At 41.7% G+C, this 12,676-nt stretch overlaps 1 protein-coding gene across 1 annotated transcript in view; it reads left to right on the top strand.

Moving 5' to 3' along the window:
- Window positions 1-12,676, top strand: part of dachd (dachshund d) — a gene marked incomplete at its 5' end in the record, with an annotated part of 94,467 nt that overhangs the window by 54,011 nt on the left and 27,780 nt on the right. The window contains 1 exon segment of the mRNA XM_080498471.1: window positions 1,561-1,713. Coding sequence (XP_080354597.1) covers window positions 1,561-1,713 — 153 coding nt within the window.

The following is a 12,676-nucleotide window of genomic DNA, read 5'->3' as shown; positions in this document are numbered from 1 at the left end:
GTGATACGCATAACTAATAATGTGCTATAATTTCTTTATTGTAATTTTGCAACAAGCATGGAACCAGTCTCCTGTTGACTGAAAGGGCAAGGCTGGCAAACTCTTTCAAAAGTAGTTCTGTTATTTAAAAAGAAAAAAAATCTAGTAAAGTAATTTCAACACTGTTTGCATGTTTTATTATCGGCCTTGGAAATACAACATAAAGCACCTAAAATTGTAATTTATTTTTGAATTTTTGTCATTATTTTATGTTTTTAATGTACTGTATATTTTCCTGATAGAAACGAGCTTGAGTGCCTTTGAACACTGTCGCACTTCTTCCATCTGTTTCTTTGTCCTTTTTCTTTTTTTGATAATATAATTTTAGTTAAGTGATTCTCAATGGTTTGGGTGGGTTTCCTCTCAAAGTAAGGGGGGCTGGCCACAGGGAGTCAGGTGGATTTTTTTAGAGAGAAACAATCAAGTTAAAAAAGAAATAAGTGGAAGGTAAAAGAATTCCATATTTTCTTTGCACGCCCATTTGTTTTAAGAGTACAGGAGAAGTATTAGAAACCATAAGTGAAGCCACTGCTGTAGACTAATAAAGACTTGGAATTCTCCAAATTTAAAACATCAAGCAAACACTAGAGTATTTTTTTTTCTTTTATTGAAAGCTTGCGTTGGAATACGTTGTGGTTTAAACTCTGTGAGGACGACATCCTCGCACACTAAAATCCCCTGTTTCAGTTGATATTTAACATGAGGCCTCCTCAGCATTGAACACACTCAAACCAAAGAAGAAGAAGAAAAAAAAAAACATCAGTCTTTGCTATTTATTATTTTATATTGTGTTTGATGACTCGTTGACCGGCCACTAAAGCACGGTTATTTTTGAGGCACTTCGCTATATTACTCTGAAGAATGTGAATACCAATGTTAAGCATTATTCAGATCCATTAGATTGGGTGAAAATCATACATGATATCATTGAAACACCCTCCATAACAAGAGTCGTAAAACACAGTTCTCTGTGTGTATTTGCCCACATGTTGAAACGACTTTTTTTTCTTCTCCTGTCTCACTCTCTATATCGCTACGCCTCCATCATACGCGCGTACGTTGCGCGTTAGAAGTTGTACACACAAAATGCTTGCATCGTGCACTATTATCTTGACTGCATCTGTTCCCATCAAGGCACAAATACATCAATATAGCGGCGAGGAACGCTGGAGTCGGTGAAACATTCATAAAAATCATATGCTGTCACACACATAGGGATCCATCTCATCAGCATGATAACCTGCTGTGAAGATATCCCCTGTCAGAAGATGAAAAACCAAGTCGTGATCTCATCGCAGCTTATTCCCCATAGTGTATAAAATTATTCATTGTTTTATTATTTCAAAAGTCCTTCTTCTGTGGGGTGTTTTTTTTTTTTTTTTGTCTGTTTGGGTTTGTTTTTTTTTTTTGCTTTTCTTCACAGAGGCAGGCTTTTGAAAGGTTTTGCAGGTGCAGTGGCTGAGCCCCAGCAGACATGTAGAGGAGTGTAAGCGCTCTGTCTCCTCTGCCTCCCCTCTCCAGGCCTGACAGCGGCGGCGGCAGCAGCTGCCAACGCAGCCATCGCAGAGGCCATGAAGGTCAAGAAGATCAAGCTGGAGGCGATGAGCAGCTACCACAGCAACGCCAACCACCATGGGGGCGATGGAGAGAATGGAGACCTCACTTCCAGCGTCGGTGAGGACGCCCTTCGCGCGCACATACACACACACACACACACACACACACACACACACAGTGTCACAAACAAATCCACACTTTTTACACATTGTTGTAAGAAACTGTTTTGTATGCCCGTACAAACCCACACAGACTCCCAACTCTTCTTACCACAAGCCACCTTTTTATCCCTTTAACGGCACAATCATTGATAAACTTTACTAAGTTATTGTAGAATATTTCATTTAAGTGGATTTTTTTTTTATGTCAGGAAAAGAAATCATAAATTAAAAAAAATTTTTATTTGATTTTTAAAAAAAAGTTCCAAATGTTACTCTGAAGCGGTGTAAAAATTTATGCTTTCCTTTGGTCTACATTTCATACACCACTGAGTACAATATCAAGTGTTATTTGCTCAAAGTATCTTTCTTTTTTTTCCCAACAGCCATATGGTTGCTCTAGTTTTATTTGCACCGTGCTCACCATCAAATATTGATGTCATTATGGGAAGTGTCCTGCACAAATGGTACAAATGTTAACATCCAGCACCGCTTTGATAAACCTATCATTGTTGGTTTGATCAATGCAGAAGTTACCAAACATGTTTTTATATATATATATATATATATATATATATATATATATATATATATATATATATATATATATATATATATATATATATATATATATATATATATATATATATATATATATATATATATATATATATATATATATATATATATATATATATATATATATAGTAGGACATAATGCAGATTAGCTTTAAACATTTTTCAAACAGTCAATAGCTTAAAGTATTAGGAATCAGGATGAATTATTCCATCACCATTATGTACAATTAATCGAGTTGCAATACCTGTATAGATACAGTGAAATAGTCAAAAGAAGATGGCATAAACTCAAATGCCACAAACCCCCATTTTGTAAAAAAAAATCCTGAAATTGTTTTGAAAAGTATCATCCTCTTCTGAAACTATATTGCCGATTCATTAAATGTCTCTATTTGCCTTGTGAATAATGAGAAATATCTACGTTCATAGCACATTTCTCAGCAGAGCACTAAAGTTTATTAAAACGTCACAGAGGTCATTGTTTTGTGAACAGATGTTGATAGAATGTAGGAATCTTCTCGAATGGTTGAATTGTTGAGTTGAACGCAGATCGAAGTCGCAAAGTGGATTATACGTGTCATTTCCATGAATTGGTACAGAAACCTCTTCTTTTTTTCCCATGATCAAACTCTGTGAAATGAAGCCATACATGTGACGTCCGCTTCTGGTCCAGCGCCACACATTTAATGGTCCTGCTTTGATTTTGCTCGTGTGCATTGGAAATACCCCCGTCGTCATATAAGTGTTGTTTTCCCTTCAAGTATTTGATGTTGAAAGGAAGGAAAATCTTAATAGCTAAGTGAAACTGTGAATTTGGTTTCCCAAAGCTATCAGCTTTTAACAAGCTCTAATTGAATTGCTGTGAGAGCACTGGTTTTTCACTATGTGCCATTTCAATTAATTATTAGCCTTGAAAATGCAGAAGCTTTTTTTTCCTTTCTTTTTTTTTTTAGTAATATCACACACAACCACTTAGTGTATTAAAGAGAATGATAATGTATGTTAGTGCAGATTCATGAGCCCATTTCAAATTATAAACCAAATGTAATCCCTGTAGCTTTGGTTGCTAAATTGAGGTTTTGATTCACTTACTGTCATAAATGGCTCGACTCCTGAATCCATTTCTGTGGTAATACTTGACACCATGGAGCTTACGGTGCGCGAGGATGAAAACAGGATGTGTTTCTAAGCAGATTTAACAATGCAAAATGCATAAAGTGTGAGGTCATCACTCCGAGAGAATGGAGTGTGTAAAAAAAAGGGAATACGAGCCTGCGAGGTCACAGAAATAAAGATAAATGTGAGCACCAACAGCAAGGCTACGGCAATGGAGCTAATAAGAAACTGTTTTATCTTTTTACAATTTAAATTGTAACCTTGAGCCCGCAGCCAGCCACACAGGCTCCCGGTAGAATCATAATTCTGGCAAGGGGGAGCAGTTCTAGGTGTGGGTGCACGGGCCACAGCATTAGCTCTCTGAGTGAAATATATGGCAGTGACGCCTCTCGGCCCCATCCACAATCAATTGGATTCTTTTCCTTTAATATTTACTCGCAGCGATGAGATGCTCGTCTGCATGGTGATGAACAGTCTGCCACTGGCGTTTGAAGGTGACCTGTCAGTGAGTATGGACAAATCTCTCGCTCGCAGAAATGTAGAAAATAAATCATTAGGGGCAGGCAGTCAGACAGGGGCCTCTCTCTCTCCCTCACTCTCCTCGGATTTAAATCAGCTCAGATTTATGATTTGAATTAATGCTTCGTTTGGTCAAAGGAATGGTCGCGGAGACAAATGATGTTTGGTACTGAAACCATCCTAATATTGATTACTGGGTGTCGCAGCAATCTCTTGTTTATATCAAGCACTCTCCTGTGACAGGGTGGCCAGCAGGAGTCATCCTGATAATACGCTGGAGATATATGGCCTGCTCTGCACCGTGGAGCCATGAAACGCCGCCAGCACCGTGTTGTCTCTCTCATCCAGTCCCTCCACTTCCACTCGCATGTTTGTTTTCCATGATAATTTTGCTGCGCGCGAAATAAACAAATAACTTGGGAAGAAATTATTTAATATTCCATGAGTGCTTCACTCGGGCCTGATTTATGGGTCTGAGTATTTTGGAGTACGAATGCCTAATATGTCCAGCTCTCAAGCCTATTATCCACGAGCAATCTGAAGGTATAAATCACTTGACTGATACAGCAGTAGAGAAGGAATTGTGTTTGGCTGTAGCATTGTTGGGACTGGAGTGACTGTTGTTCCGAGTGCTGACTGGGGAATGACTTCATGCTGTTTTCGACAGACTCGGACCACAGCTGCTCTGAGGAAATGGACCGGCGTTTTATAATCATCCAGCTTAAACTAAGACCCACACAAACGGATGTGTTTACTTACACAAATTATGTTACCATCCACGATAGGAATTGATATGTTAATGAGCACGCTTCTGATAATACCACTAAGGACACCGATCCATTTAATCAGAAGGAGATACTACATAAAGCCGTTGGAAAAGAAGATGGAGGGGAAAAAAAAAACCTCTTCAGGCTAAAATACAGGTGCTTCATCTCTGTGTTTTTCTGAAGCAGATCTTGTGTTGTGAAGCGCTTAAAGCGTATACAGCAGTGAAGGACACTCTGCGCTGTTTGTAGAGTTGGATTGCCCGCCGCTGTCTTTGTGTTGATTTAAATTGAACAGGCTTATGTTTCCACCTCGCATTAAATATTCATCACAATTAGACCTTCCTGTTTGCATCAATGTTATTAATTATAAGGAAAAGAAACTACCATTTTAGCTCTCTGCAAAATAGCCAAACACACTTAATGAGAACTGGAGAGGCAGAAATAGAAGTGGTTGAAGGAGACAAACTGAGAGATGGAGTGATTGGAAAATGTAAAGAGAGACGGTATAAAAGGTGTGTGTGTGTGTGTGTGTGTGTGTGTGTGTGTGTGTGTGTGTGTGTGTGTGTGTGTGTGTGTGTGTGTGTGTGTGTGTGTGTGTGTGTGTGTGTGTGTGTGTGTGTGTGTGTGTGTGTGTGTGTGTGTGTGTGTGTGTGTGTGAGAGTGTCTTTTCTTTGATTTTTTCCCTCACACTCTTTAGTTGGGCAGAGGGAGCTCTCTCAAAGCACAATGTGGATTGTTCCTGTGCCTCTCAGGAAATGCCACAATTACAGATCACAGACCAAGCAAAACACGTGTGGCGCTTGGCCTTGAGGGGGATAAACAGCCCGCCATTCCCTCCCAGTGCATTGACCCCAGCCACAACCTTCATTACTGGGAGAAAAAATATTGTCAGCTGCCCACTAACAAACACCTGCCAATTTCAGGGGGAGGAATTGGCTTTTTCAGTCGCAGACGGAAAATAAACTGTTTCTTAGAGCTGCAGAAAATGGTCGGAAAGGAAGATAAGGCCCAAGGTTTACCCTTGTCCTTTGTTTTTTTTTTGTTTTTTTTTTAATCCTGCGTCTTCCTGCTCAGTCTCACTTCTGTCTTCCACCCACTGTCTCTCTTTGGCCACTGGGTGCTGCCCTGCCACTCATCTGACTCCTCACCACACAACTCTAATGGAGCTGAAATCCTGTTTGTAATTAGATATGGGAATTCCACTGTCATCAGCCAGATGATGCCGCGACACGCAGACCAAACAACTCTCTGAAAGACGGGACCGCAGCGAAAGTGGATGACACGAGTAACTGCTAACTTTCAAAAATGTCAACAACAACAAAAAAAGTACCGCACATCTGAAAATCCTGCACAGGCCAAGCGGAAATGTTTCAAAAAAAAAAAAAAAAAAAAACCTTTGTCTTGCAACCGTGGCTGGAATCCAGGCCTGGCCGTGCCCGACAGGGAGCGGGGAGCCACATGCTGGGCTGAAGTTGGACGGGTGGTGACAGGTACCTGGAGTGTTGCCTGACAGGAGGGTGGAGAGGAGAGGTTCTGGGTGAGATGATGAGGAAGCATCATTCTCTCTTCCCAGGGTCATCAGGCTAATTTCTGCAAGCCCTACCCTCACACTTCCGTGTTGCCTTGTGTGTGCACGCGTGTGTGTGTGCGTGCGTGCGTGTGTGTGTGTGTGTGTGTGTGTGTGTGTGTGCGCGTGCTCGTTTGAGAGAGAAAGAGGGGGCCTTGGCCCCTGAGAGCGCTCTGTGAGGAGACCACAGCTGTACACTCCCAGCAGCTAATTGGTCCTTATCTAGCTGTCCCATTCATCTTCATTTTTTACCAATTACTGAGCATTATCTGTGTTCTCAGTTGGGTATGGGACTTAATCCTTTTTGGTTAAGCTGGTGCTACAGCTTGCAAATTTCAAATGGAGGAAAGAAGGGGGGGGGGGCGGCTGGTGGGATGGTGGTGGGGAGAGGGGGGGGTGGTGGGGTGCATGTTGGGAGGAGGGCGGTTGGCGGGGGGGGGGAGCAAAAGTCATAGCAAAACAAACTCTGAAACTTCCCATCATCCCTCACTGGCAGGAAGCAATCAATAAACAATGACATCACATGAAGGAGAGGGGAAGAAATGGAAGAGATCAATTATTGGCGTTATAATTCAAGTCCTTGTTTGCAAACGTTGCAGCCTCATTGATTAGGCCGTTCCTGTTGCACTCTCCATTATTGACTTGTTAAAACCATATTTTCTCATCATCAGTGGTTTTAGTTTTGCCCACACCGATAACAACGGCTTTAAGGTGGGGGGGGGGCTGTCGTTAATTATTCAGCATGTAGTCATTTTAAAGCACAGCAAGTCAAAATCATCCTGTTTACTCTACAAACAATACGAGTACAGTACATTGCTCATCCAGAAGGTACATCAAGACGCTGCAATCTGGGGCAGTTAGCCTTAATTTTCTGAGATCAATGCATAACTAGGCTCCTCTCTATATGGGGTCCGTGCTTGGCCATGTTGCCGAGCTGAGTGCAGTCAGCCTGGAGACCATGCACTAATTACTGGAGTGTTTACAGCTCGGCTGGATAGCATTTGTACTATTTTGGACCACGTAAGTGAACGCCTGTGCTCTGCGATACTCTAGTAAACAAGATATTAAGGTGACTGCTTAAATGAGTGCAACTGTCGACAGTGTTAATGTGACGACTTTTGAAATAATCTCAGTAATCAATAATGACTCGGCCACAGGTCCACCGTAGGTGAAAATGAACACACGTATGCATGCATGTTAGTATGTTCTGTATATTTAGAGAAGGGTGGGCATGCATGTCAGCAGACACAGACAATCACGCAAACAAAAGCTGGGCCGCATATAGAGACGCCGCTCCTGCACTTTGATAGGGATCCGTTTGGTCACACTCTCTGCGCCAGCTGTCAGCCCAGCTCCACTGCTGCGATTTAATTAGTCTGTTTATGTCCTTTCTAATAATAAAGCTCTCTGGGTGGAAGGACACGTCCAACTAGCTAACAACGCGCTCCAACCTGCTAGCTGCACGAGTGCTGGTGGCCCGGCGCAGCTAAATGTGGGCCATGATGGAGGATGGTGGCAACTTCCTGCTCCTCTCGACAGAACATTGGCCCTCGGGCTCAGATCTAGTATCACCCCCTACTCAATCCTAACCTTAACCATTAGGGGATAAAGCACATACTGACCTGATATGAGTGTCTAGGGGCAACTTCATCCATCTTCCTCTCTAGCTCTCTTGTGGGAGCCTTTGTCAGCCAAGGCTCTTTGGAGAGACTAGATTGTAGCCATCGGCTGAATGGAATTCATTTCACGAACATATCATAACACCTCTTTCGCCGCGACGGATTATTGTCTTGTCTTGATTTATGCAATTACTGCGCGGTTTTGTTTGGATTCCTTTATTCTGGTATCAAGGCTGTTCGGGCTCAAATTGGACCGGTTTAAGCTGCCAATGTTCGGGGTGGGGGTGGGAGGGGGGGGGGGAATGGGCAACGGAGGCAGACATACTGAGAGAGACGGAGAGTGGCAGAGCAGACAGACAGCCTTCCAGTCTGAGTGAAGAGCTTGATGGGTCTCTGTCGCTCTCTTGGGCTTTGGCCCTCACCATCTCTCTATTAGTCTGCCAGGCTCCTGGGAGCCAGGTGACAGATAAGTGAGGAACGACACACACATTTTAATAGACATTTCAAACGATAAACCTGATAATCATTTCTCTCTTTAATGAAGTCTAATGTCCTCGTTCTAATTCCAGTTGCGTCGGCTGTTAAGCATCAGCGCAATACTTTGAATATGCATGATTGGGAAATTGTGAGGAACACTAGTGTAGCTACAAAATACACAAACGCAGACAACTGCAGAAATAGATTACAATAACAGGGGGAATTGATTAAACATTATTTCCGTAATGATCCATATCAAGTTCTATCATCTTTGAGTGGCAGCGGCGTTGCAGTGTTACGAAGAGGAAGAGGCAAGAGGGAAGCGACACACCAGACACGCCATGTGCTGTGGAAATATTAGTTTGATTGTCTCTTGTGGTTAGTTCACAATAGCAGGAGCAGAGCTATAAAAAACAACTGACCAGTCGAGTTGTCATCCCTCATCAACATTAGGCCTCATTCTTCATTAATTGGATAGATTAATTTGGAGCGCTTTGATGCGAGGGTGATGCATGTGTTGGGCTGTCCCCTCCTCACTATTCTCTGTCAGGTTGAATTTAGCCAGGGAAGGGGCTGACCTTTGAGAGTGAAGAGATCAACACAATTTGAAAAGACAATGTCACTTGGTGTAAATGTGATACGTGTAATAAATGACATTCAACCTTTCAGTGATGATGAGCTTTCGCAGGTCGGAGTAATGTGAAAACATACATGGTGCGTAATTGCACCGAATGGGAGCGGTTTTCACATATGCGGCGAAGATGGCGCAGCATTAGCGCCTGAACATCATGCGCTCTCATTTCGTTATGATTATGTCTAAGAGGACGCATTAGCATAGAGTGATCATATTACTGTGTACACAATAACAGTAATGACAATGCGCTGATGACAACAACAAAATGACAATTTCTTTTTACTGTGATTACACTGAAAAAATGTCCCATTGCCATCAGGAGCCGCATCCAGAAAATAGTTGTGATTGTGTGTCACAAGAGGCATTCAGTCAGTAGGTTTTTTTTTTTTTTTTTTTTCTTCTCTCAATTATGATATGGTAACCCTCATCCAAATAGAGCTATCAGCCACAGTGAGCCCAGACATCTTCACCATCACACAGCCTCTCCCATGGGACCAAGATAAAGAGAGAGAGAGAGCAAGCAAGTTCAAACAATGTGCAGGAATTTCACAATCAGCATGTCCTTCACGTTGGGGACCAAAGACAGCTGCTTCTCGAAGTTTAAATTTTTTTTTTTTTTTAAATACAAGTATAGATAACTTTTTTATTAATCAAACATATAACAGGACAAAACTGTACCAATCAGTACTGCAATAGAATTAACGGAAATATTAATAAATTCCCTAATTTTAGTTGCACTGTTTTTGTAATGAATGGATTTCACACATGCACGTTGCACTTTCTTCACGGTTTTATCAAACCCGAAGTGGTTCACATTTCTTTTATGTTATGTTCATGCCTTCTCACAGAGATGTGAATAGTGACTTCTGCCATGCATGATGCTCAATTGATAGCAGTTTAGGGTTCAGTGTTTTGTTCCAGGATACTTTGAAATATGGACGATGCACGAGGGGGTATCAAACCGACAACTTTGCTGATTGAAGAACGAGCTGCTCCAACCACTGACCCACAGTCAACAAGTAAAACGGCCTGCAAAGCAGATCAAATTATTCAGGAGATGAGCCTGAAAAATCAAAGGAAAATATAATTAATAAGCTTTTTTTTTTTTTTTTAATCAATATAACCGTTGTTCCTAATCTCCCCACTAGGTGTTGCACTGTTTCAGTAAAGTAGAAGTTATAACAATGCAAATTGCAGTTTGTACGGTGGCAAACTACATACATCATGTGTTATGAGAGACCATATTATGCAAAATTCACTTTCTAATGTATTTCCATCAGTAATAATCGTCCCCATACCTGGAATGACGCCCCAGAAGTGATACATTTCTGTCATCTCTCTCCCTGGCTTGTTTCAGGATTTAAAAAGTGTGTTGCTCCAACCAGCCAATCAGAAATCAAACCCTATATAGTGTCATCGGGGGTTTAGCCAATCACAATCAAGGTAGGCTCCTCCCTTTGACTCCTCCCACAATCAGGCAGCTCTGCTCTGGCACATGGCACCATGAGAGGAAGTACTTCCTCCTCTTCTCAAGATGGGCATGTGTGGGCGGAGCCAGTCCAGCTCACACAGACACAGCAGATTCTGAATGCAGCTCCTAGGATCCAATATTCAAATGGAGGGAAATCAAAGAAAAGCTGGATTTGGGGGAATAAAGTTTGAATACAACATTTTTAGACCAATGAGACCAATGTGAAATTGTTGAAAAGCTTGATAAATAGGAGTTCTTTAAACTAATTATTTTTCTATTTTAATTTCATGTACTGGTATCTTAGTCAGAGAAACAAAAGAAAAGCCTTTAATTTAAGCTTCTGTTGTACTGGTTGAGTTCGACACCTTTACTCTCAGACCTGTGACAACATTTTTGGGAGAGAAATGACTTGATAATTAAATAAATACTGAAAGTGAGCTTATCAATATGTGGATGCTGAAGGCAGAAGAAACTGCAAGCAACAGGATTTCGCCACGATTAATCTGAAGGGCAAATTATTTCATATTGTACTAATACTTTTAGTAAAAAGTTCTTTCAATGCAAAGTTTTCACAATGAACTTGGAACTTTTCATACTAATGCAAAATGGACAATATTTTTATACTTGCTGGTATTTAGAAGTGATATATTTTACTACTGCTATACGACTGAGAGCAAACTGGGATGAATTAAAATTAGTTTTATGCTCCTGCTATAAATAATTAAAATGAAATAGGAAAAGTTGTGTTTCGTTTCACCTTAATACAATTAAATTCAAACCAAGTGTCTAAACTGTAGGGAAATAAAGTCGACATGCTACAGTGAGAGGAATCACCTTGAACTCAAGAGTAAACTGTACACCGCATTACGGTCTTCCTCTGGCGAGGTGTTTGTAATGCAGTACTAAGTGCACAGGAGGTAGTGATGCTAATTTTGTAATTAAAACAAATGATCTGATGACCACATGCAAACTGATCTCCTTCTCCTTCCACTAAAGCGATATGACGGCAGAGTGGGCCGTGATTGATAACGCTCGTCAATATATTTCATTTCAGGAGCCTTAGTCAAATGACAACTGGTTGTCATTGACTGAAAGCAATCTTTTTAAAAGGGGGGCCTTTGCTAAGTATCAGATGAAAATGATTCCTCTGTCTGCTTGGGTGTCACTGTCTGTAGGAGCTTTATTGATTGGGCTTGAATATATTGCACCCGCAGTACTAACAGCTGCTAGTAATATCTCTCCTCTCCTTCTGGTCTCCTCTTCTGCTCGCGGCAGAAGCCATCGGATGTTGGAGCTCCGGCGCCGACTCCGCGCGTTTATCAAGACTGATGTGTGACAAATGTAAAGTGAGCCTGGTTCCGACCCAAATTAGAGGAGCGAGTGGTGTTTGCTAATGTGTCCTGAAGGCCTGGCTGTCTCCGCCATCCCCGGCCACGTGCATGATTGCGTTAACTAAACCCACCATTGTCCCCCGCCCCCCCCCACCCCCCCACCCCCCGCCGCTCCATGCGCCCGGCGTTATCAAGCACAAGGATGTTGGCATTGGTTGGTAAAGGTCATTTACTGTAATGAGATTTGCCACATGCAAGCATATGGCTTGATTATTGCCCTGTTCGTTAACATTTTCAGCAAAGAGACAAATAGACAGCTAAAACTGTGTGCGTGTGTGTGTGTGTGTGTGTGTGTGTGTGTGTGTGTGTGTGTGTGTGTGTGTGTGTGTGTGTGTGTGTGTGTGTGTGTGTAGGGGGGGGGGGGGGGGGGGGGGGGTAGTAACATTTTCTCTCCAAAGGTAGGAAGAACTTCTCTCACAACAGATCTGTCACAGAGATGATTGATCTTTCAATTTTCATAAGGAATGCATGCCATTAGAGCTGGAGATTTAAATTATCCTATAAAAAGTTGCCTGCCTTAGATTTTTTTTTTTTTTTTATGCACTTAAAGGACAAACGCCTCTCTCTGTCTCCTCCATAATTTCCACCACATGTTACACTCCAGTGGTTTGAGCTTGAAAGCAATTATGTTACCTCATCAAACCAGAAATGTTTTCTTATCGTGTTTTCTCTTACATTACATTACATTAGGCATTTTGGCAGGGAATCTTTGCTCACCTGAATCCCGGGGAAATGCACATTTTCATCCTGGCGCTTTAAACACAGTTTGTTTGTTGACGTGA

This window comes from Blennius ocellaris, assembly GCF_963422515.1.
Source record: "Blennius ocellaris genome assembly, chromosome: 6".
Taxonomy (NCBI): Eukaryota; Metazoa; Chordata; class Actinopteri; order Blenniiformes; family Blenniidae; genus Blennius; species Blennius ocellaris.
This window is presented reverse-complemented; position numbering and strand designations above follow the sequence as displayed.